The sequence below is a fragment of the Branchiostoma floridae genome, chromosome 13 (assembly GCF_000003815.2).
Source record: "Branchiostoma floridae strain S238N-H82 chromosome 13, Bfl_VNyyK, whole genome shotgun sequence".
Classification (NCBI taxonomy): Eukaryota; Metazoa; Chordata; class Leptocardii; order Amphioxiformes; family Branchiostomatidae; genus Branchiostoma; species Branchiostoma floridae.
Genome location: NC_049991.1, coordinates 20,802,840 through 20,825,326, shown reverse-complemented (window position 1 = coordinate 20,825,326; position 22,487 = coordinate 20,802,840). Strand labels below are relative to the sequence as shown.

Sequence of the window (22,487 nt, the reverse complement as noted above, 5' to 3'; positions counted from 1 at the left end):
GTATGTGTCTCGTGGAACTCTAGTTTGTTATCTTTCAGTTGACGCAGTTTCAACAGAACCCATTCACCTGGGGGCGCGGGGAGTACCAGGCACGTTCGTCTGTCATGGAACTGTCACTCCTGCAGAACGACATCCCCGTGGCCTTCAACAACCTGACTGAGGACTTCAACATCACCATTCCGGGCGGCCCAGGAAACAAACCAGCAACGACAATCGTCACCTTCCCTGCCACAGGAAACCAAAGTTCGAGCTACCATCTGCTTAACCTCACCAACACCGCTGAAGGATTCCTGGTCACAATCACCCCGCTGAACACAAGCGTGGTGTACGGCGTGTGGAGCAGGTACGGCGGCCGCCCTGATGATCAAACTACAACATGTCCATGGAGACGTACGTCCTACCCGAGCAGTGTGCCTTGATGAAAACTCTGAGTGGCGATGATGACGCAGAGAAGACAGAAGCGACAATGTTCATCTCGGGAGAGCATGAGCCTGTAGAGTACCACATCATGGTCCAAGTGATTGGTGAGTATTTTTTCATGTTGTTTGATGCCACACAAAGGTGTGTGCCAGATAAAGTGTGGTTGTCTTATCCATAATACTAAACCATGTTTGGTGATATCATCTCGCAAGAGGTTTGCCCTGTGGATTATACTATGTTAAGATCCAAGAACTTAGTGAGTTTTTCTTAATATGTTGTTTAAGGTATGCCACAAGCGCCGAAATGCGTGACAGAATTGAAATGTGAATGTTTTGTGATATCTGTTCTTTTGTTGTGAAGAGATAGATGTCTGTAGGGATTTTGAATGATGGCATCTTTCTACATCGGTTTGACATAACTGCACATGTGATTCAAAGAAAGTGTGTCCAATATTTTGATGCTGTGATGTTTGTAAACGTATGACTTTGGAATCTTCATAGAAAATACGACACGTGTGATATATTGACATCAGGAGGCACTGGCGATATCTGATTAGCTGTACCCTTCTCAGGTCTATTATGATATCCTTTTTTCAGGACAAGTGACCGAGTGTGACATTGAGGAAGGAGCTGACAAGAAGGAGTCACGCACTAACGACGTCTACGCCTACCGGATCCAGTGGGCCCGTCTGAGCTGCGTCTACTGGAGCGAGGCACAGGAAGACTGGAGGACTGACGGCTGCGCGGTGGGTACAGTTTTCATAGCTTTTATGAACTTACAATCATTACAACACATGTGTATGATAATTCAGCACATACCCCCCTCCAAAATAACGCCCTCATGTTGTTGAAATTAAATGTAGAAAACAGATGCATTATACATTGTTTACAATCTGTACTATGTTAGCATGACATGTAAACTCGCCCCTTTAGTAACTGGACCAGGTGCGGGGTTTCTGTTTGATGTTAGGATATGCTTATAATCAGCTGAATCATATTCATGGACAGCTATGTTGATAGGTAGCTACACGTGTCAACTATTTATAAGCCTATTCCCATAATGATGGGATAGTTAAAATCTTAGAATAGATGGGCTAGTTAATCCTGTTTTTTCCAGGCCTCTCTGATGTAAGGCCAGGGGACTTAATGTGTGAAAGTTGGACCTGTCATTCCAGTCCATAGCCCACATGCACGTTTAACCAATCAGATCTAAAGCAATGGAGATTAATGGATTATAATTATATGGTTACTGTGATAATGATAGTAAAATAAAAGCCTATTGAATATAGCAGAATTTACCACATCGCTCAGTGTTTTCCAAATGATGAGTGTTTGAACCAGCAAAATGAGATCATATTCAACTTCGCTCTGTTTTCCACAGATAAGCGAGCAGTCCACCATTGCCAGCACCATCTGTCACTGCAACCATCTGACGGTCTTCGGACGTGACTTCGTCACACCGCCGAACACCTTGTACTTCTTGGCGTTGGAATTCAGCGGTTTAAGGGACAACGGTGCGATTGTTGCAACCATCATTGTGGCGCTCTGTCTGTACTCGTTCACAGCAGTCGTGATCAAATTTGCTGAGCGTGTACGGAAAAAGAAGGTAAGTAGGATTTATCTGTCAATAACATCTTTACTCGATGAACCTTTATTTAAAATGGATATCATTTCAGTACATTTTCTCCAGTATTGATGTTCATTCATATAATTTGGCAGAGGCAGACATGCAGCAAGAGCTTCCAAATTAACCAACAGCAATCACAAAGGGGTAGTATCGCAAAGCCCTACTGACAAGGACAATGTGTCATTGAACAAGGAAGATTTTCATAAATTGATTTTGCTATTGTGCATATTTTCAATGTCTATGGTATCTTCAGCTTCAGTTAGACTATGATATAGAATTTGCTGTGAGAGGCCAGGGCAGTATGTACATTCATGTTCTATATCTCACCCATTGTTACAGTTAAATCACGCTGTAAAGTTGGACGACCTTCAGAACGGCTACCGGTACCGCCTGATCATCTGGACAGGTGCAGCTAGGCATGCTGGGACAGAGTCCACCGTTACCTTCAAACTATTCGGCGATGCAGCAAACTCCGATGTGAGAGTGGTCGACACCGAAGAGAAGGTTAGGACGTCAAATTTAGCACTAGCGTTACTTATGACGATTCCATCGCCCAACTTTCCCCTGAAGATTCAATCATTTATTGTGGACGTTTTGTTGCTATTTTATCCACTGAAGACTTCTTTTATTGCAATCATTTACGGCAAGTCCAAACAGGTGGAATTTTTTTTCCTATTTTAGGTTTTTACCCAAGATAGCCAGGTGACTCTGATCTTCAGCACAGCAGAACAGCTGGGTAACGTGGAGCAGCTGCAGCTCATGCACGACAACAGTGGGGAGGGGAGCCGTGCATCGTGGCACGTGGAGAGAGCAGCAGTGGAGGATCTCGCCACAGGCAAACTGTGAGTTCAGCCAAACCTTCCTTGTGGGTCTAGGTTCATCCAGTTTAGCTCTCTAGATAAGGTGTATTTTTTTCTTTTTTTTCTTTACAAATTTCGAAACCTTACAGCCAACATGGTGACATGTATTTCCCTCTTGTTGGAACTGCAGGTCCTATTTCGTCTGCGGCGAGTGGCTGGCAGCCGACCGCGGGGACGGGCAGGTGGTGAAGACCTTTCCTGTTGCCTCTGAGCAGGACCTGCGATCCATGGGGTTCCTGTTCCCGGCAAGTCTGCGGAGCAATCTGGAAGAGGAGCACCTCTTCCTGTCCATCGCTATCATGCCTGAAGGTAACATTTCGCTTACTGCACTTTATCTTATATGACCTTGGGGAATCATATTAGAAGGTTTAAGATATGACTGAAATTTCCCTGATAATAGTAATTTTTTATTTAGTTATTCATCAGGCTTAACTGTATTTTACATGCATGAATACCTCTTGCTGCCAATATTGTATCGAGTGTGTTGCTTTGCTTTCATTCTTTATCATAAAACCAACTTGTTCTGATGAATAATGCTCTTTTCCCTTTACAGATAGCACGTTCACCCGCAGCCAGAGGCTTGGCTGCTGCCTGAGTCTCCTCCTCTTGTCCATGGTGTCTAGCGCCATGTGGGTAAGGGACGAAATAAAAACCCAGGTTGTGCAGAGCTTCAGCCTCGGGCCGTTCTCCTTCACCCTGAATGTCGTCTACACGGGAATCATGGCCAGCCTCACCTGCCTTCCCGTCATCATGGCCATAGTCTTGCTGTTCCAGTACAGCCGACCCAGCAACAAAGGCAACCCCCGGGTCCGAGACGTGGAGGCGGGTGTTTCAGCTGAGGCACCCACTCAGCAAGAACCAGCCAAGGGCCTGCCGCACTGGTGCAAGTACGTGGCCTGGGTGCTGGTGCTGCTGTCTGCCGTGGGGTCAGCTGTCTTCACCGTGCTGTACAGTGTGGAATGGGGCAAGGACAAGTCCGAGAGGTGGCTGTCTGGGTACTTCATCGCTTTTTGGGCGGACTTCTTCGTCATGCAACCAGGAAAGGTAAGGACGTGCTCTCTGTTGATTTCACCTGTAACATTGACTCTCATAATTCCACCGGGTGACATAATAGCTACACCTAAACAAAATAGTATAGAGGTCTTCCCAATATTGTCTTGAACACCTAAAGCTAATAAATGTAATACAATTCAGATATTTAGGTGTTGAAGACAATCTTGAGAAGGCCTCTATAACAACGTTTTTGAGGTGGTGATATAATGGTGGCGGCACCTGGTGGAAAAAATCAAAATGTATATTAGATGTAGTTGTATAAGGTATCTGGCCACCAAGACAAATTCTTGCTACTATTAGAACCTGACCTACTCAGAACATTTTGTATGAAGCCACATCCTGTCAGAAACTCTAACAACTAATGCTTTTATCTTACAGATATTTCTCCTCACCATCGTGACTTCCTTTGTTGGCAAGACGCAAGCCGTCAAGAAGATTTTTAAAAAGAAGCAGGGCACCGCTTTGATTAAAGCCAGTGTGGTGTCTTCACAAAAGGAGGCAGGCTTCAACTGTAAGTTTCAGTTTGTAGAAAAGAACAATTACCATGAAGAATTAAGCTGTGCGCATGTTACCGCATGTTTGAAAACTGTTCAATGGTTGAAGAAAGACATTTTGTGTAGTTTCAGTGTGCTCCCGGCAATACCCTGTATTCTGAATTGATCTTATATCTTCTTGCTTCAGTCTTTTGTCCAGGTTGTGAGTTTTTTACCTTATAACAAATATATACAGACCATACAAACCTCTTGATATTTTTCATGCTTACTACAGGCAATGCATTTCGCATGAGGAGGAAGATGGAGCGACTTTCATTGAGGTCCCTTGCCAACATCAAACAAGCGAGAATGATGCAGCGCAGGGACAGTAGATTTGGGGAAACCGTGTGGGACATCGCGTGGTTCTGCTGTTTCCTCCTGCTCGTGCTCAGCATCGTCAACGAGTACAACAACACCACAGAGAGTTTCCATCAGACACTGAGCACAACCAACACCTTCCTGCAGTCTGTGGACGACGTGAGTTCCTTTTAATACACCAGGTCCTTGCGTTGGTATAGATCTTTAGATCTCTGCGTAGGTGCAACATCGGATTAGACACAGTAGTAGTAGCAGTATCAAGTATTTGATTATACTAGTAGTAACTGCTGTGTGGGTTACAGACACAGGGGTGGGCAGCAGTAGTAGTAGTGGTATCCGGTATTTGATTATTTTAATGCTGACACGGGTGTCGGCAGCAGTCGGCTTAGTTTTCACACCGCGCTTCCAAGTGGCTCTATCCAGTGGGTTCACACTGTCAAGGCCGCAGTACACCTTGATGTATTTCCTGACATACTCAAGCCAAGATGTTCAGGGTCTACCCCCGCCTTCTGCGCATGCTGCCCGGCAACTGTAGACAAACTTTAGAAAACGTTTGAAGCCAGTGAAAATCCATTAATGTTGACACAGACAAAATAGATGGGGATCAGGACATGGATTTATTGGTGCCATTTGTACCCTTGCTGACGAATCTACAATTACTTAGTAGAATAAACTCACACAACGCTTTGCTTCTCCACAGGTTAATGATCATCTCACCTTCTGGTCTTGGCTGGATGAGACCGCTCTGCAGAGCTTCTACGTGGAGACGTCCTACAATGACGACAAGCCCCGCTGGTCTGAGAAGGGCTTCACAACAGACATGCAGTCGGTCCTGGTCTACCCACCAAGCCTGATCCAAGGCCGAGTAAAGCCAGGTGGGTGGAACCACTTTCATGGAACACTCGCTGTTGAGTTGCATGGCATACCACAATGTAATTCCACTATCATGCAGTCTTATTATACTACAGGAAATGTATGTTGTATTTTGAAAAGCTATAAATTCAAAGGATCATTATTTCAAACTATAAAGAAATAATCTATTATGTTCATCTAGTACCTAAAAACGATGGAGGTTTTAACAAAGCAAAATAACCAAGAAGATTATAGCACCTACATGTAGGCTCTATAACCTCCACGACATAACAATGCAACTATGTGACTGATGTGCTTTTGATGTTTCATTCTCCTGTCATCTCAGGGCTGTGCGAGGTGCCTGTGACAATGCAGCACGTGTTTGACGAATGTTATTTAGCGTATGGTGAACAGAACAAGGAGACCGGGGCGTTTGAGGAGGGATGGAAAAGGGTCAGGAATACGTCAGCGATGGAATCAGCGGCCCCTGGATGGATCCACCTCCCCAGCGGCTACCCTAGCCTCCCCATCTACGGTGTGACGACGCACTACTGGGGAGACGGCTTCGGTCTGCACCTGGGAAAATCAGCAGACGAGATGCGCAGCATCCTAGCAGACCTGAAGGCAAACCGTTGGGTCGACCAGCGCACGAGGGTCATCTTCTTGGAAGCGATACTCCACAACGGAAACGTGGATCTGTTCACATCGCTGACGGTGGTGTTCGAATTCTCCGAGACGGCCGGAGTTTTCTCCCGTCACCACGTGCAGACCTTCCGACTTCATCAACGGCCGGGGACGATCGGATACATCTACATCGTCCTGGAAATCATTTACATCATCATTCTCCTCTACACGCTGTGGGGAGAGGCAAAAAAAGCACGCGCAACCGGCTGGGCCTACCTGAAGGGGCCGTGGAATATTGTTGAAATCTTCAACTTCTTCTTGGCATTCACGGTCATTGGCTTGTATGGCTTCAAGATATACAACAGCTCCAGGGCTCTGGCGGCGATCAAGGAAGGGAAAGGTGTGTTACACATAATATGCAAAAACATTACAATAATTACATGAAAGTTTCAATTCAACATTTCTCAATGTTGGTAAATGTTTAAAATGCTCTTGTAGGTATCCTTTAGTTTCCAGAGAGTATGGAGTTGTGCTCTGGGTCACACTGATTGCATTATGAGGTAATCATTATCACTAATACTGTACTTAACGATATTTATACTGTTCTTTTAAAGATGAAGTCCATCATTTCCGATCGGCGATGAACATTAGTCTGGTTTACGGCTGGTTCCTGGCCTTCTTAGCGTTTGTCAACATGATGAAGCTCCTGCATCTGCTGAGGTTCAACCCGTTCATCGCCAAGCTGATGTCCGTGTTCCGAGGGATGGCGTGGGAGTTCTCTTCCTTCTCTGCCTACTTGTTCCTCTGCATGTCAGCATTCTGCATCTTCGGATATCTCAAGTTTGGCCTTGTTGTGACAGAGTACAGGTAAGGAAACATATTCTATTTGTGCCAAATTAATATGTATCTTGTGAATAAAAATGGATGATTTCTCATTTTTAACAGAATCATGCATGTTGGGAGTGCTTGGACTTAAAATACTCCAACTCATTACAATGATTTGATATTTGTTGTTGTTGTTTTCAGCACCATCAGCAAGTCCTTCTCCACATTGTTCCAGATGTCCCTGGGAATCTTCTACTACGGTCAGCTGCGGGAGGCAGCCCCCATCCTGGGCCCCATCTACTTCTTTGCTTTCATTTGCATCATCTTCCTGGTGCTGATGAACATCGCCGTTGCGATCATCAACAGCGCACTTCCGGACGTGCGGAACCACGTCATGCCTGAACAGGACCGGTACTTCATCCAGGGGCTGTGGGAACGCTTCACGGCCTTCTTTGGCTTCTGGAAAGCACCAGCCGCAGGTAGCGTAGTGTTGTTTCACTGTGCATGATCGAGAAAGACTGTCATCGTTTTAGTCGTGCTTTTGTTGCAAGTGGCTACCAAGATCCATGATCACTGCATGGTTGCACTATATCGTAAGCTCTTTCTACTTGCATAGTTTTGTTTCACATGTTAATTCTGTCTGTAGAACAACCCTCCCAAAACCACTTAGTTTCCTTTGCCGATTGTCATAACATGATCTTTTTATTATAGTTAAATTACTTACTTTACTTACGTATTCAAGATAAAGATAACTAAAACTTACGAAATCGTTTGCATTGGCTCAGATGACGACGCAATGGACATTCTACATGACAGCCTGATAGATGTAGAGATTAAAGTGGAGAGACTATGGCTGAGGAGACAGTCGCTCTTCAACCTCAAGTCAGTACAACATCTTACAAGAAATTCGACTTTAGCATGATGCATCTTCCCGGAAACGTTATTGTAACTAGAATGGCTTGAAACTTTCATGGTGATAATTGTTAACGATGAATATAAAAAGAAAGGTTCATCGCGAACATATTTGACAGTTTGGACACTCTATGTCTGACATTTTGAAATCTTCTATCTTTACAGTATGAAGGAAATGGACCTCCCGGCAGAGCCTGAGTTTGTGCCGACTGTCAGAGATGTTCCAGATGCTGCAGCAGTGGAACGTGATGGTCGCCACTGTGTCATCACGGTCCGCCCTGCCTCCCCGAACAACTGCACAGACAGCGGCAGTCCAGCGACCTGCTCCGAGAGCAAGGCTCTAGTGGTGGTGACATCAAGGTCCTTGTCAAAGGAGGAGGACACCCCAGAAAGCCGCCAAACCAACCAAGTCAGACAGATAAAGTCTGTTCTATCCAAAGGGAGGGAAAGTGGCAAGAAGACAACCAGGAGAGTTCGTTTTGCCCAAGTTGTTCATGTTCGTCACAGCGGAGAGCATAAGATGGAGTGGCCAAGTGTCAAGTTGAGCACTCATGACAAGGTGGCTCTGACATTTGGCGAGATGCTGACAGACGACCACATCCAGGCTGCCCAGATGCTGCTTCGCCGCCAGTACCCGGCACTCCAAGGGCTGGAGGGGCCTGCAGTTGGTCTGTGTGAGGACGGGTTTGCCAAGATGACAGGAAATGGGCTACAAATCCACCACAACGGCAGCCAGCACTGGGTCCTATCATCTTGTACAGACGGACAGGTGCGCCTGTATGACAGCCTCGGCGTCGCCATGACTCCATCTCTGCAGATTCAGCTTTACCAGTCCTACGCCGCGTTTGCTGACCAAGCGAGGAACGTCCTGACTGTCATCTCACCGGACGTACAGCGTCAGGGGAACGTCTTTGATTGTGGTCTGTTCGCCATTGCCTGGGCAGTGGATATCGCAGAGGGGCAAGACGTGAGCAGGGTTGCGTATGACGACAGGAAGATGAGGAGCCATTTGGAGACGTGCTTCAAACAAGGGAAACTCACACCGTTTCCACGTCAGATCAGCTGCAGGAAGGTCGGTCTAACCAAGGCACACCAAATCTCGCTGGTCTGCCACTGTGAGCAGGGTGAACGTCTGGATTGGATGAAGAGGTGCAAGGAATGCCGCAGGATCTTTCACGTCAACTGCCTGCCAGTCAGCCCTCCCAAGGATGGCACATGAGCATGTGGCTACTGTGGTGTTTAGGAAAAAAAACTGTTCTGCAGCGCAAAAATGACTGCACTGATTAAATTTTGAATTAAGGAAAACTGTTTATTATTCTGATTGAAGTAAGGAACAAAAGGATGGAAACACGGTGTGGTCATTTCCGGTATAACGTTACACTGATCCCACCGCCATTACTGATACTTTTTGTGTGTTTTCGTGCGTGTAATATCAGCGATTTAGTCTAGGGTCTATGATGTGTCTACTTCTGTCATCAGTAAGTGGACAGGTTTGAAAAGACTTTAAGTTTTACCTTATTTTATAGATACTAAATGTACTTTTATTACCATGTTGAATGTGTGCTTTGTATTTGAAATATTTTCAAAAAGCAAGAACTTTTAGGACTTGGTGTTTATTTTAAAATACAAAGGTAGATTTTTGACTGTCAAAAATGTAAATTTTAAATAACTCGTACTGAATATGTCACCTTTGTCACTTGATAAGATGTTGGTCAGGTAGACAAACTGCTGCTTGTAAATATTGCGTGTGCTTGATTGTGGGGTCATGTGGCACTACGGCAGGATGTTTGGTCCGAAACCTTGAGATTCCGGATTCAAATCTGCTTAAATGGCAATGATCTTTTGCCCTTGGGAAAGGCACTTTACGAAAATTTCCTCACTTTACTCAGGTGGAAATGAGTGCCTAGCTTCGGTTAGGGCCGTCCCTTGGATAGGACGTTAAAAGAATATCCCGTGTTTGAGAAAAGCCACTCCTCGAGCACGTTAAAGAATCCACAACACTTATCAAAAAGAGCACGGGTCCTTCCCGGTGTGAGTGAAGACGTACAGTCCAGTTTCTGGGTTGACATATTGAAAAGGTGATAATAACCAGTTGTTTCAACCCTTCCACAAATGTGGTAAATCTCAGAGAGATAATTACATTCGCATGAATATTTGCAGAGCAGATGTATTTGGAATTAGTACAAAACTTGTAACATCTTCTTACAACAGACCAAAAAAGACTGTTACTCCAAATTTTCTTCTATCAGTGACAGTTTTAAAGGTAAAGAACATACCTCCAAATTTTCGACGGCTATCAGCCCATCTTGTTCATGGAAAGTGACCAAGTCTGCCCCCTCCCCCCGCCTCCTTGCGGAATAGGGGTAGGTAGGACTTGGGCAGCTCCCAACCCTAATAGTCTAAAAGATAGATGTCCCATTTAAATCATAAAAACAACTTTATGCTACACTTAAAGTGGAGAGCTCAGAAGGAAAACAAGACCATTAAATGTATTGTTTTCTGAATAGCATGTAAAAAAACTCTAAATTTTTGACAAACGTTATCATGTATATGTAAGTATTGCATAATCTCAAGAACAAAGAAGTTGCAGTTCTATTCAAAAGATCAGTGGAAAAGGTACAATTTAACGTATAGTTTCTACTCATCTTACACGTACACGTACGCATTATTTTCATAATTGGCAACATATCTAAAAACTTCGCAAGGAGAAAGAAGCTTGAGAAGTGAGAAAAGAATCCTCTAGATTTGACTTCGTAAATGTGCTGGTTTGAGAAAACTTTGTTAAGTACATTAACATTATCTTATAGATGCTAACTTTCAGGACTTACTGTGTTAAATTAAGAAGTATGAAGATTTTTGACTGCCTAAAATAGTAGTTATGTTTGACAAAGAAATAGAATAACTGTTATTGTATTGTATAAAATAAAATATACAGTGGCAGGTAAGACATTGGAATGTAAATAATCAAGGTCAATGGAAATGGTACCCATTTAAAGTATCGTTTCTATTCATCTTACACTTTAAAGTGGCATTTTCAGGCTCTGCGTACATGTTTAATTTTTGGTAGCATGTCCACAAAATTTTTGACAAATTTGTAATCACAAGTAGAAACAAATTTGGGAAGTAACTTCATAAAGTAGTAGTTCTGACATAGGAAAGTAAATATTCCGGCAAGTCAAGAATCATTTTACAATGCCATAGCCTTATGCATGATAATTAACTTTATGAGCTTTTGGTCAGGTACAATAATTATAACTTGCGTGTGCATAATTAAATTGCATGAAAGCTTGCTCAGTAGGCATACAAAAACAACAGGGGGTACAACATTTGTAACATCTAATAACAGGCCAAAAACTGTTCATAATATCGAAGGAAAACGTTCCCATATAAAGTTTTGTATGATTTTACGTAACACGTCAAAGTGGCATGCTCAGATTGAAAAAAAGGCCGTTTGCATTATTTTCATAATGCCAATAAAATGTCAATAAACGTCTCTCTCTCTCTCTCTCTCTCTATATATATATATTCAACAAATTTTTAATCACAAATAGGAAATATTTTTTTGAAAAACATTCCTCTAGATACAAATACATACCATATTGCATTGCCTGAACTGACAGTTATGGCTGTGCTTAACAAAGGAAAGTAAATAATGATTAACATGCCCAAAGACATTATAGAAGTTCCTTGATGCGTCACTGGTGTCACTATACTAGGTTTTGGTTAGTTCGAAAAGCTACTGCTTTTTATTGCATTCGCTTGATGAAATTGCATGAAAACTTAAGCTTGTAGAGTAGAAATATAAAGAAAAATCAGCAACATACACAAAATTTGTGACAATTATTCATTTGATAACAGACCAAATTAAATCCAGTTTAAAAACAAAATTCATGTTACACTTTCAAAATGGCCTGCTTAGAATAAAAAGCAGGCCAGTTGAGATATCTATTATCAGTTTAAGTAAGATGTCTAAACTTTTGACAAATGATATTACATCAAAACTATCAAATCACAAAAGATATCACAATGGACTGTAGCAAAAATTATCAAGTCACAAAATGAGAAAAATTCTTCTAAAAACTTCCAAATGATTTATAAAATAAAATCTAATGACTGAAAAATTTTCTACCTTATAATGGTACCTGGTAACCCTACAGCAAAATATTTGTCGACATTTTGATTTGAATGAAGTTTAATTGGTTTGCTGAACCACCTGTGTCTTTCTTGTGTGAGAGAGCAGTTATATTTTTATTGTATTCAGACATTGAGTGTGACTTAGGGACAACATCTTCAAAGTACAGTCAAACCTGGATTCAGAGTCAGACTGAGAGAACTGGTTTTATTTTATTTGGTTGTTCTGGAAAGGGTGGGGTTAACTATAGGATAATGGACGTGTGCATGTATAAGAGACTGGACTGTTTCAATGTGGCTTATTGTGTGCTGGAGGTGGTTGCCTGCCCAGGTTTAGCCTGGTAACCATACCATCGGGGGTCACCATTATTTCTACAGCTACAGTGCTGTAGCTGGCCCGTGCAATTGATTAGCGCGGACCGGGGGAGTTTTAACGGGGTTGGGTTAGATTTCGTCGCGCTAGCGCTGTTGCTGTTCAGGAATTTAACAACAAACTGTCTAAACCTTCGACCAATGGTATCATATAAAAAATTGTAATCGCAAAAAGCAATCGCTTTTGGAGTATATTTAGAATTCTTTATTTGAAATGAGAAACAATATTTCCTGAAATAGTTATTATGATTAGTGATATCACGTCAAAATAACTTAATTTTTTTTTACAAATCTTTTATGAAAAGTTTGTAGTCATATGCACATTTTGAGGAAACTAGAACAATCGTCTGTCTTCTGTCTAGATAAAATGTGCAGCAGTTGAGAGTACATAATGTTATACATGAACATTTTTAAGGGAATCATATAATGCTTGCATTATTTTCATCCATCAACCAAAATTTAAAAGACATTATCTCAAATATTTTGTGACATGTCGACAGAAATGCGTAGCAACAACAAATTACAAAGTCTAACGTACACTGACTACTCACAATGAGGAGAAAAATGTGAAAGAATATTCGACACAGTACACAGTCGACACAGTATATATAGCCATCAGAAAACTCTGGAGTAGCTCACACAAACTCCATTATTCATGTTATTGAAAAAGACAGACATAACTGCATTCCTCTGGAACAAAAAACCTGCCAATAGTGTAACTTGAGACTGAGAGAAATGTCTTCTTTGATTCTATGCAAGATACGTTTCCTAATTTCCCGTATTTAAACATCATGGAAAATTCAATATATTATTCCTTTACAATTAAATTGTATGTGATTGGTTCTATCTGTTCTATATTAAGAAATGATAAATTTAACATATACAATACAGTAACTGATTTATAAGTATGACTAATTTGCCACTAAAAATTTCCGCCCCTTTTTGCATACAAATTCATTAAAAGTTAGGATAAACCAGTTCTCCAACTACATGTAGACCCCATCAAGGAATAAATATTTTGTCTTGAACTTTTGAAGGATTTTAAATTTGTATTGTTAAAAGTTATCTTTTGCCTATCAGTTCACAGCTAGGATATATAAAAACTCTTTCCAACAAGATTTTTCGTGACTGTCACTGATGAAAGGTACTGGATGGTTGTCTGAAACGTCTGACCATTTCCAAAATCATTATTAATAGGAAGTTGCTTCATGAGTAACTGCTTTTTGAAGTATATTACCTGGATGTCTAACCTTCAACAATGTTTGATAATTTGGTCTTTACTGTCTGTGTGTGTAGCAATTAGCCACATTAACATACGAAGCCTGGCCCATACAGTGATATTCGTGTGTTCACAGTTTACTATCAGGCTGAGGTTGAGTTGTTGAGTCCAGTGTGAAGAAAGCACGAATGTGAGGTGCCACACGCTCGGGGTGATTCAGGTGAACGTGGTGGTTCCCTTCCACTTGTATCAATGTGAACTGCATAGAAAGGAAGAAAAATCTGTATTTGCATCTACATTGTACATACATGTTTATCGGGTATAACTGCCCTTCTACGTAACATCACAGCTTCACATGCACCTGGCGCGTCAGCAGCTCGTTATATTACACTGAACAACTTGTCACACGTAGCTTTTGCACATTTACTTGTAAAATTAATGTTCTTTAGAACTATCCAGTGAAGATGCCCTCACTGTGCTTGCCAATGGTGTGATCTTATTATTGAACTAGAGGACATGTTACATGGCCACACCAATTCAGTTTCCTGGTTCTGGGATTTTAAATGCGCCTGAACTGAAAAAAAAAAACCCTAATCATCCAGAGATTTCCAATATTTTCCGCCGGACATGAAATGCACAAAAGACAAATGGTCTGCTGCAGTACCAAAGTCAGCCAACAGGAGAAACATCAGGTTAACATCTACATGTATCAAATATCATTATGGCACTCCATCCAGAGATTCTTAAGATATTCTGTTGAATGATGTATGTGCACATGATTTAATACTACGCTTTTTTCGTCAGCTGTTCAAATTCCTCATCAGTTTTTTTTTTCAAACATAGACAATTAAATAAATGTATGTCCTAATAACTTACAGTAACATTTGCTTAGCCGTTGCACTACTATACAACCTTTAAACATGTTTTAAACTATAATACTAGCCCTGTGTGGCAAAAAATATGCAATTATATATAAGTCTTCATTCTATAAAGTTAACATTACCTGGCAACTGTTTGCTTCAAAGAGAGGAACAAATCTCTTTGCCCGTTCCTGTTCATACCCTGATGCCAAGCTTTCTGTAGCCCTGGAGCAAGGAACAATAATTGCAATATCACTTTTAGATTACAAACAAATAAATAAACAACGTTACAAACAAACAAACATTGTATAGGCCCGTTTACACAAGGCAAAAATCCTAAAAAGTCCCAAGATGTTCGACACGCGGCACGTGTCCTATAGGACACTTTTTTTTGTCCATGCAAAAACGAAAACAATGTGCTGTGGCGCCCTGTAGTGCCTTGGGACATTTTTGGGACTAGTCTGGTAGAACTGCTTATAAGCCTGCATTGTCCACTACAGTCAAACCTGTATTAGCGGCCACCTTTGCATACCGGCCACCTGCCCATAGTGGCCACTTTTTTGTCGGTCCCTTGGATTTGTAATGATTAAGAAATAGGCTTAGCGGCCACCTGTCCAACGCGGCCACGGCCACACGATTTCCGGTCCCGTTGATACAGAAACACTGCCTACTGCAACCATATGCATACTGCAGCCTTATGTCATCCTGCACCAAGTTTGAAGTTGTAGTTGGAGGATTTGGAGTTCCTGACAGGGTCATTTTGGCGGTAGCAAGTCTTTGTCAGTGAATTTACCGATCGAGACAATGTTACTTGGTGAAAAAGATTAGTGGAAATGAAATCATGTGTAGCTTGCTCATGGTCAATTAATCAACATTTTTTCTATAGTGGCCACCTGTCTATAGTGGCCATATTTCTCCAGTCCCTTGAGTGGCCGCTATAGACAGGTTTGACTGTAGTTTATATAAGCACCAAGTTGGAGTTAGAAATTATTACTTGTATGAATGTAAGTTCATCTGTGACGGCAGTAAACATACTGTTACGAATTTTAACTTTATTCCGTACACAAAATAAAGCGCTTACCTTAGTATAGTATGATACAAGCTTTTTATCATTCCTCTGATCCTTGTCAATAAGACAAGTTGAAGTGACCTGAAGCCTAATTTAAAGCCTTTGCTGACGTCACACTTCCGGTTTTAGGCTTTGGGTCATTTGAACTTGAGAAAGATCAGAGGACTGATCGAAAGCTTGTTGGTTGCGCTTTATTTTGTGTACGGATATGAAGTTAAAATTTGTAACATTATCTTTACTGCCGTCACAGATGAACTTACATAATTGGAGTTGGAATGTTATACCAAAAGAAGATTACTAGCTATGTGATATAAGCAAACAAACAAACAGATAAACAAACAAACAAACCAACATGTACCTGAGCATCAGGACTGGGCACTTTATTCCCTTCACCATCTCTTCTGTTTGTTTGGGCGTTCGATAAAAAAAGCCCGGCTGTAGACAAAGGCAAAAAAAGCAAAGAAGTCAGTCATAGAACCCTGTAGTTATTATCTTTATTATTAAAAGGTCAATTAATTGCATTGAAAGTGTGCATCATTTCTGCCTTAAAGTTTGACTTTATGCCACCGAGGTATACACCAACATACATGTACATGTATGTACATGTCGTTGTACAGGTACATGTACATTGTGGACAACAATGTGACATAATTTCATAACACAGAGTTTCCAACTTTTTTCTCAAATGTGTAGAACAATATCATATATATATATCTTTTCATACATTCATGTAGTTTGGAATTTTCTCTGAACATTGGAGCTGAGCCCTCAAATGTAAGGATGAAAAAACTTTGTCTTGGCTGGCAGTACCAAATTATTCTTTTAAATGCAAGAGCTTCTTGGAGATTGGTTGTCAGTACTCTAATGGGTCAAATTTAGCCAGAACTAGGCCTGAATCTCAATGTCTGTGACTGTTAATTTGTTTTTCAACTCCTAAACTCACATTGTACACATGTATATTAACTGCTTTATTTGTTATTGCAAAGAATGCTGAAACTAATGATGACCCTATATGTTAGTACTCTATTGTATTTTAATAGAAAACAATTCTCCTTCTAACTTCACAAAACCCACACATAATAGAAAAGGTGGGATCTTTTGTCTTCCACTGTCTTCGAAAAAGGAGTCGAACCCAATAAATCAGGACCTAGAGTTAGCTTTTACTTGTTTTAGACTAGATTAGACACCTTTGATATTGATTTTACTTTGTCTAAATCTCTCATGTTTCCTGCAATTAGCCCACGGGCAAAAATTTGCAATAAACTTTATTAATAAATAATATTATATCAAAGAATTATGTTGTTATGTTAACTAGGATGCTAAGCTTTGATCCATTCTATACCTCTATCTTTTACTTTGTGTAATTAGTTGCTGCCTTACATTGTACCATGTCCAATTGTCGTGCAATAAAGTTATCTTTAATGATCGCTCTAAGAACTTACACTTTTCAGCTTCAGGTCTCTTGTAAACACAACACCTGTACATGAAGCAAGAATGTAGTAAATGGTAGTTCATAATATATGCTATATGAAGACCAAAATACATGCACGCATGCACACACGCACGTATGCACGCAGGCATGCACGCACACACACACACATTAATACACACACACATACACAGACACACACACACTCTTACAAACACACACACATGCACACACATGCACACACGTGCGCGTGCACACACACGCGTGCGTGCACACACACACACACACGCTCTCACACAGATTCACAAACTCACACAAACACAAACTGCTGCACACTCACAAATTCAAACGCATCAACATATACAGTTTATATACACACACAGTCACGTAAAATTGAACCAAATTTCCACCTATTGCTATATAGCTGTCTCCATTGAAGATTCATAGTGCCACACACGTTAAAAAAGACATTAACACAACAACAATTGTGGAAGAGTTGATAGAAGCGTAGTTTAGCCTGAAAATATTGGTCACTTTGACATGTCCAATTTTCAGTGAATTATATGATTATGACATCATGAACTTACCCCCTTCGACCTCTCTGGCTCCTCGTTCTAACAGCACAGACCCAGCCTCTCTGGTGAGTTTAGATATATTCCCTTTCAGTAGCCTAAGAGTGGAAAAAAATCACAATTATATCCACTTTTCATCCATCAAGCTTAGCTGTTTCTATGCTGGACTGTTGACTTCTAGGCTATGATTGACCGACATCCACTTTTTCTGGAAAGGTGGTAAAATCCATGAATGTGAGAGGATGCTTATCTTACAAATATCCATTTTAAAATATTGTCTTTTACTGTAGTTATATAATACACATCTTAGTGACATCTATATATCTATATATAGAGAGAGAGAAAGAAAGAGAGATAGAAAGAGAGATATAACGTTACATGTATTGTAATACATGTATATGTAGATATAGATTATAGATAGATAGTTTGATAGATACGAGATAGATACTATTAGATAGATATAGATGTATAGATAAATATATAGATATAAATCATTTATAGATATAGACTTTGACTAATTCCCTGTCTCATCAATCCCTGAAGTTATTTACCAGTAACTGTCTGACAGTTACATGGTTCACCACAATCATACTGTAAGATCTGATGACCAGTTTTTCCATTCCATCCACAGCTTCTCAACTTATCACTGTCCACAAACACATCCACAAACAGTGTCCACTCAAGTGGGACCGCGTGGCACAGTGGTATTGTGTTCGCCTCGTGACCGAGAGGTTGCGGGATCGAATCCGCTGTGCTGCCGATCTTGTGCCCTTGGGAAATGCACTTTACACGACTTTCCTCACTTTACTCAAGTGAAAATGAGTCGTCCCTCGGATAGGATGTTAAATGGAGGTCCCGTGTCTGGGGAGAGCCATACCCCGGGCATGTTAAAGAACCCGCCATATGTGCGATGGTGCTGTGTGATTGGTTCAAAACCTACAGTACCTTGGCCGCACCTGGGGCAATTACTGTCGTTTTGAGGTCACCTGAGTGGCGCCGAATGGCAGCTCGCTCCAGACACTTGCGACAGTTGTATTGAGGTCACCTGAGTGGCGCCGAATGGCAGCTCGCTCCTAACCCTTGCGATTTAGCCCCGCCTATTGTAAGCTCCTCGCAATTCAGCCCCTGGCTGCAAAGAGTGAGTAGTCGGCCCACCCAATAACAAAACACATCCACAAACAAATGACACAAGTTTTGTAAAATTCACTTATCAGACGAGTACATTGAAAATTTACTAGTCCGAACTAACTTTTTACTTGTCCGGATATTTAAATGACATTTGTATATATGTTTAATTTTCAATTCCATCAATGGAATTCTTTGAAATTTATTATTGGCTCTATTTTTCTGTGTTGACCAATGCTTGATGCTATGACTATGATAGGTATAATATATAAAACACTTTCAAAATCCGCCTCATGGAAAAATCTTACTGGTCCGACCGGACAAGTGGGGTAGGACATGCACTTGCCCGATCAGCACTTTCACTTGCCCTGGACAATAGGGCTAGTGGACTTGTGCAGCCCTGAAAACACAACCTCTTTTTCGACAACAGAAAATAACGAACTTTTGAAGAGCCTCCTCTCTGCTGTACACGTGAGGAGGAAGTTCCGATGTCTTCTCCATTTCAAGTTTCCTCTTCACAGCATCTACAAGTCTTTGTACTGTTCCCTCCTGAAATAGGACCAAAATAAAATAAAAAAAGCTTTACATTCTTTGACTATCTGTATCTGTATCTATATAGCCGGTATAACCGCCCTTCGGCATAACAAACCAGCTTTGCAGGCACGCGGCGCAGCAGCAGCTGGTTATATTACACTGAACGATCCGTCACACCTAACTTCTGCACATCTATCTGCAAGCGTTCTTTAAAACTATCCAGAGAAGATGCCCCTACTGTGCTTGGTGATAACAAGTTCCACTCTACGATAGTTCTGGGAAAGTACGAATTTTTGAACACAATCCTAGGTTGGTAACTCTGGTAGTATCTGACTAGTAGTATGAGTATGAGTAATTTCAGAAAGTGAAAATAATGCCAGCAGTTACCTTGGTTCGTTAACATCAATGGAGGTTAGACATCCAGGTAATAAGTGATAAGTTGCCCCTGTGAGACTCAGACAAGAGGGTGGAGAAGGAATTGCACACCCCTCCTTCATCATAAAAATTCATGTGCAGGTCAGGCAAACAGGCAAATGTCTGTCTGCCTCCTCATCTGTCAAATTGACAGAAGAATTCAAAAAAAAAAAAAATAAGTGAACAGTCAGATTTTGGATTTGACCCGTTTCAAAAGTTGCTTGTCGAGTAAATACCTTGCTTTCAACTTGTTCACATGGAGCCTAAAATATGTAGAGGACATTCCAAATGCTGTGTGCCAATACAGATGAAAACAAGCTTTACAGCCTAAACTAGACCTTACCAGCGGGTAGTATATGGGTCCTGAGAGGTCCAGTACTGTCAGTCTTTCTACACTGGCTGGGAAAACTGCAGAGTACTGCACAGGGTAACAAAAAGAAACAGCTTATTTATCATTATAAACATCATAATGATTGTCATTGTCATTATTAGGGAAGAGTCATGTAAACGTTAGACATAGTGATAGCATAGATGCAGATGTATTGTTTATTCAATTGTAATACTACATGTAATAGTACTTAATCTTTAGTATCCCATCATGAGATTTGCTGCATTTAGCCCACATGGGCAGGGACATAAATAAAGATTAATAATTATAGTTAATTATATAAACCTTCAATTATTGACACAAATCTTTATATGAAAAGAATGATACTCCTTTTGCTATATTATTTGATACAATAAAAGACCAGATCTAGACTCACCGTCATTGCAATACCGGCTCCTGGAGCAAGAAAAAAAAAGAAACAAGTTGATAAAATACACAACAAAATTAATGGTCAAACTATCAAATATCAACCATTTTTCTAATTTATGGCATGGGTTCTTACATGCACAAATTCATGTACATGTGATTGAACAGAACAATACCAGCACGAAAAGGACCAATAACCAAAAAAAAAAGAAAAAAAGAAACAAAGTGCCCATTCCTATGTGTGCTGGCCACTAGAGTCGTATAACAGTGGACAGAGGAGAAAGCAGTTATTAGGCAATAATTTAATAGGTTTTTACAATAATTTTGCAAAAAAAAAGATTGGAAAGTGACTGCATGTACAGGGTTGGACAAGTTTTCTAAAATTGACTTGTCCTATCGGGCAAGTACTTAAAAAATTTACTTCCCGAACCAAATTTTCACTTGCCCGAAATCTAAATGACATTTTTCTACGTATATTCATGGCCTTCAATGGAATTTTTGTTATTGGCTCTATTTTCTACGTTAACCAATGCTTGATGTCATGACTTTGAAAAGTAGCAAGTACATCAAAATCTCACTCAATGGAGAAAAGCTAACTTGTCCGATCAGACAAGTGGGGAAGGACATGCACTTGCCTGATTGGCATTTTCACTTGCCCGGGACTATAGGGCTAGTGGACTTGTTTATCCCTGATGTACCTCATCATTTAAACCGTTTGTTCTTGTACACTCACCCATGCTGTGTGCAATCAGAGAGAACTTCTTCCAACCTAAAGCTGAAAAGTACAGACAAAAATCAATATTATCAGTGTCATTTGAAAAGATTTGGTTTTATTCAAACTTATAGAATTACAGCCAGGCATATTCACTAAGTTGCAAACAAAAAACCAAGAGTAAACCAATATCACTCAATAACTGACAAAAGATTCTACTTGAAATGTCTGACCGTTTCCAAAATCATATCTAGTTGCAGGAGTAATTGCTATTTCCTGTATCTTATAACCTGGATGTCTAACCTTTATCGACATAAGAGTAAACAAACAAACAAACAAACAAACAAACAGACCTAGCACGACCCTGTGCACGTCCACGAGGTAGTTCTCGTAAGTCTTGTAGCTTATCCCGGGAGGCAGGTGAGAGGAGCGCCCGTGGCCCGTGAGGTCCACACTCACAAAGTACAGGTCTGAAAAAGGAATGTCGAAGGGATCTTCAACCAACTTACTACACACACTCACAAGGTACAGGTCTGAAACAGGAACGTCAAAGGGATCTTCAACAAGCTTACTAACACACTCACAACGTACAGGTCTGAAACAGGAACGTCAAAGGGATCTTCAACAAGCTTACTAACACACTCACAAAGTACAGGTCTGAAATGAAAAAGAAATGTCAAAGGGATCTTCAACCAGCTTACTAACACACTCACAAAGTACAGGTCTGAAACAGGAACATTAAAGGGATCTTCAACCATCTGTAAATAGTTTCATCTGGTTGGACACTGTCCAGTGCCCATCTCTGACCACCTTCGTCTCAAGGGTGACCATTGATGAGTAAACCACACAGTGGTGACCTCTGACCCATATACATGTCTGAGTAATTGCCGATTCTTCGGCAGCTGGACATTACCGGAAGAAGAGCCATGCATGCAAAACATTCAACAAAAAAACCTGCAGCTGGTCATAGAAACTCATACCTTTCGGCAGCAGCGGCGCCAGGGTGTCGAACGTGTTGGCGTTGTCCAGGTAACCATGGAGACCAAGGACGGGGCGGCCGAGCGGATCTCCCCACGCCTTCGCCGCGATGTGACCCCAGGGCACTGGGAACTGCAGCTCCTGGGTCAACCCTGGGGTAGGGGAGGGGGGTTGGGAATACAGTCAAAGAGGTAATTTTCTATTAAATTATATTTCTTGCTAGTCTTAGATCAAACAAGTCTACTTTCTGCAAGATAGCTAATCTCCAAGCAGATCTTGCTGTGGCAAATGGGAA

The 22,487-nt window shown here is 41.1% G+C and overlaps 2 protein-coding genes across 3 annotated transcripts in view; one reads left to right on the top strand and one right to left on the bottom strand.

Annotated features, from left to right (window-relative positions):
- Positions 1 to 418: 418 nt before the first annotated feature.
- On the top strand, positions 419 to 9,707 carry LOC118428652 (polycystic kidney disease protein 1-like 2). Its single transcript, XM_035838761.1, has 15 exons — positions 419 to 524; positions 1,017 to 1,165; positions 1,801 to 2,025; positions 2,386 to 2,550; positions 2,728 to 2,888; positions 3,037 to 3,215; positions 3,460 to 3,950; positions 4,338 to 4,470; positions 4,728 to 4,969; positions 5,511 to 5,685; positions 6,009 to 6,686; positions 6,901 to 7,153; positions 7,313 to 7,590; positions 7,897 to 7,993; positions 8,189 to 9,707. Exons 1-15 carry the CDS (start codon positions 419 to 421, stop codon positions 9,240 to 9,242), a joined length of 4,386 nt encoding a protein of 1,461 aa, XP_035694654.1. The 3' UTR covers positions 9,243 to 9,707.
- Positions 9,708 to 12,716: 3,009 nt separating this feature from the next.
- Positions 12,717 to 22,487, bottom strand: part of LOC118429524 (serine hydrolase-like protein) — a 12,587-nt gene continuing 2,816 nt past the window's right edge. For both annotated transcript variants that reach the window (XM_035840024.1, XM_035840025.1), the window contains exons 4-14: positions 22,195 to 22,344; positions 21,568 to 21,684; positions 21,236 to 21,277; positions 20,513 to 20,532; positions 20,092 to 20,166; positions 19,243 to 19,349; positions 17,691 to 17,773; positions 17,117 to 17,151; positions 16,033 to 16,109; positions 14,749 to 14,830; positions 12,717 to 14,004 (exon numbers count right to left, since the gene is read on the bottom strand). In XM_035840024.1, coding sequence (XP_035695917.1) covers positions 13,876 to 14,004; positions 14,749 to 14,830; positions 16,033 to 16,109; positions 17,117 to 17,151; positions 17,691 to 17,773; positions 19,243 to 19,349; positions 20,092 to 20,166; positions 20,513 to 20,532; positions 21,236 to 21,277; positions 21,568 to 21,684; positions 22,195 to 22,344 — 917 coding nt within the window. In that variant the 3' untranslated portion in view covers positions 12,717 to 13,875. The remainder of the gene's footprint in view (positions 14,005 to 14,748; positions 14,831 to 16,032; positions 16,110 to 17,116; positions 17,152 to 17,690; positions 17,774 to 19,242; positions 19,350 to 20,091; positions 20,167 to 20,512; positions 20,533 to 21,235; positions 21,278 to 21,567; positions 21,685 to 22,194; positions 22,345 to 22,487) is intronic.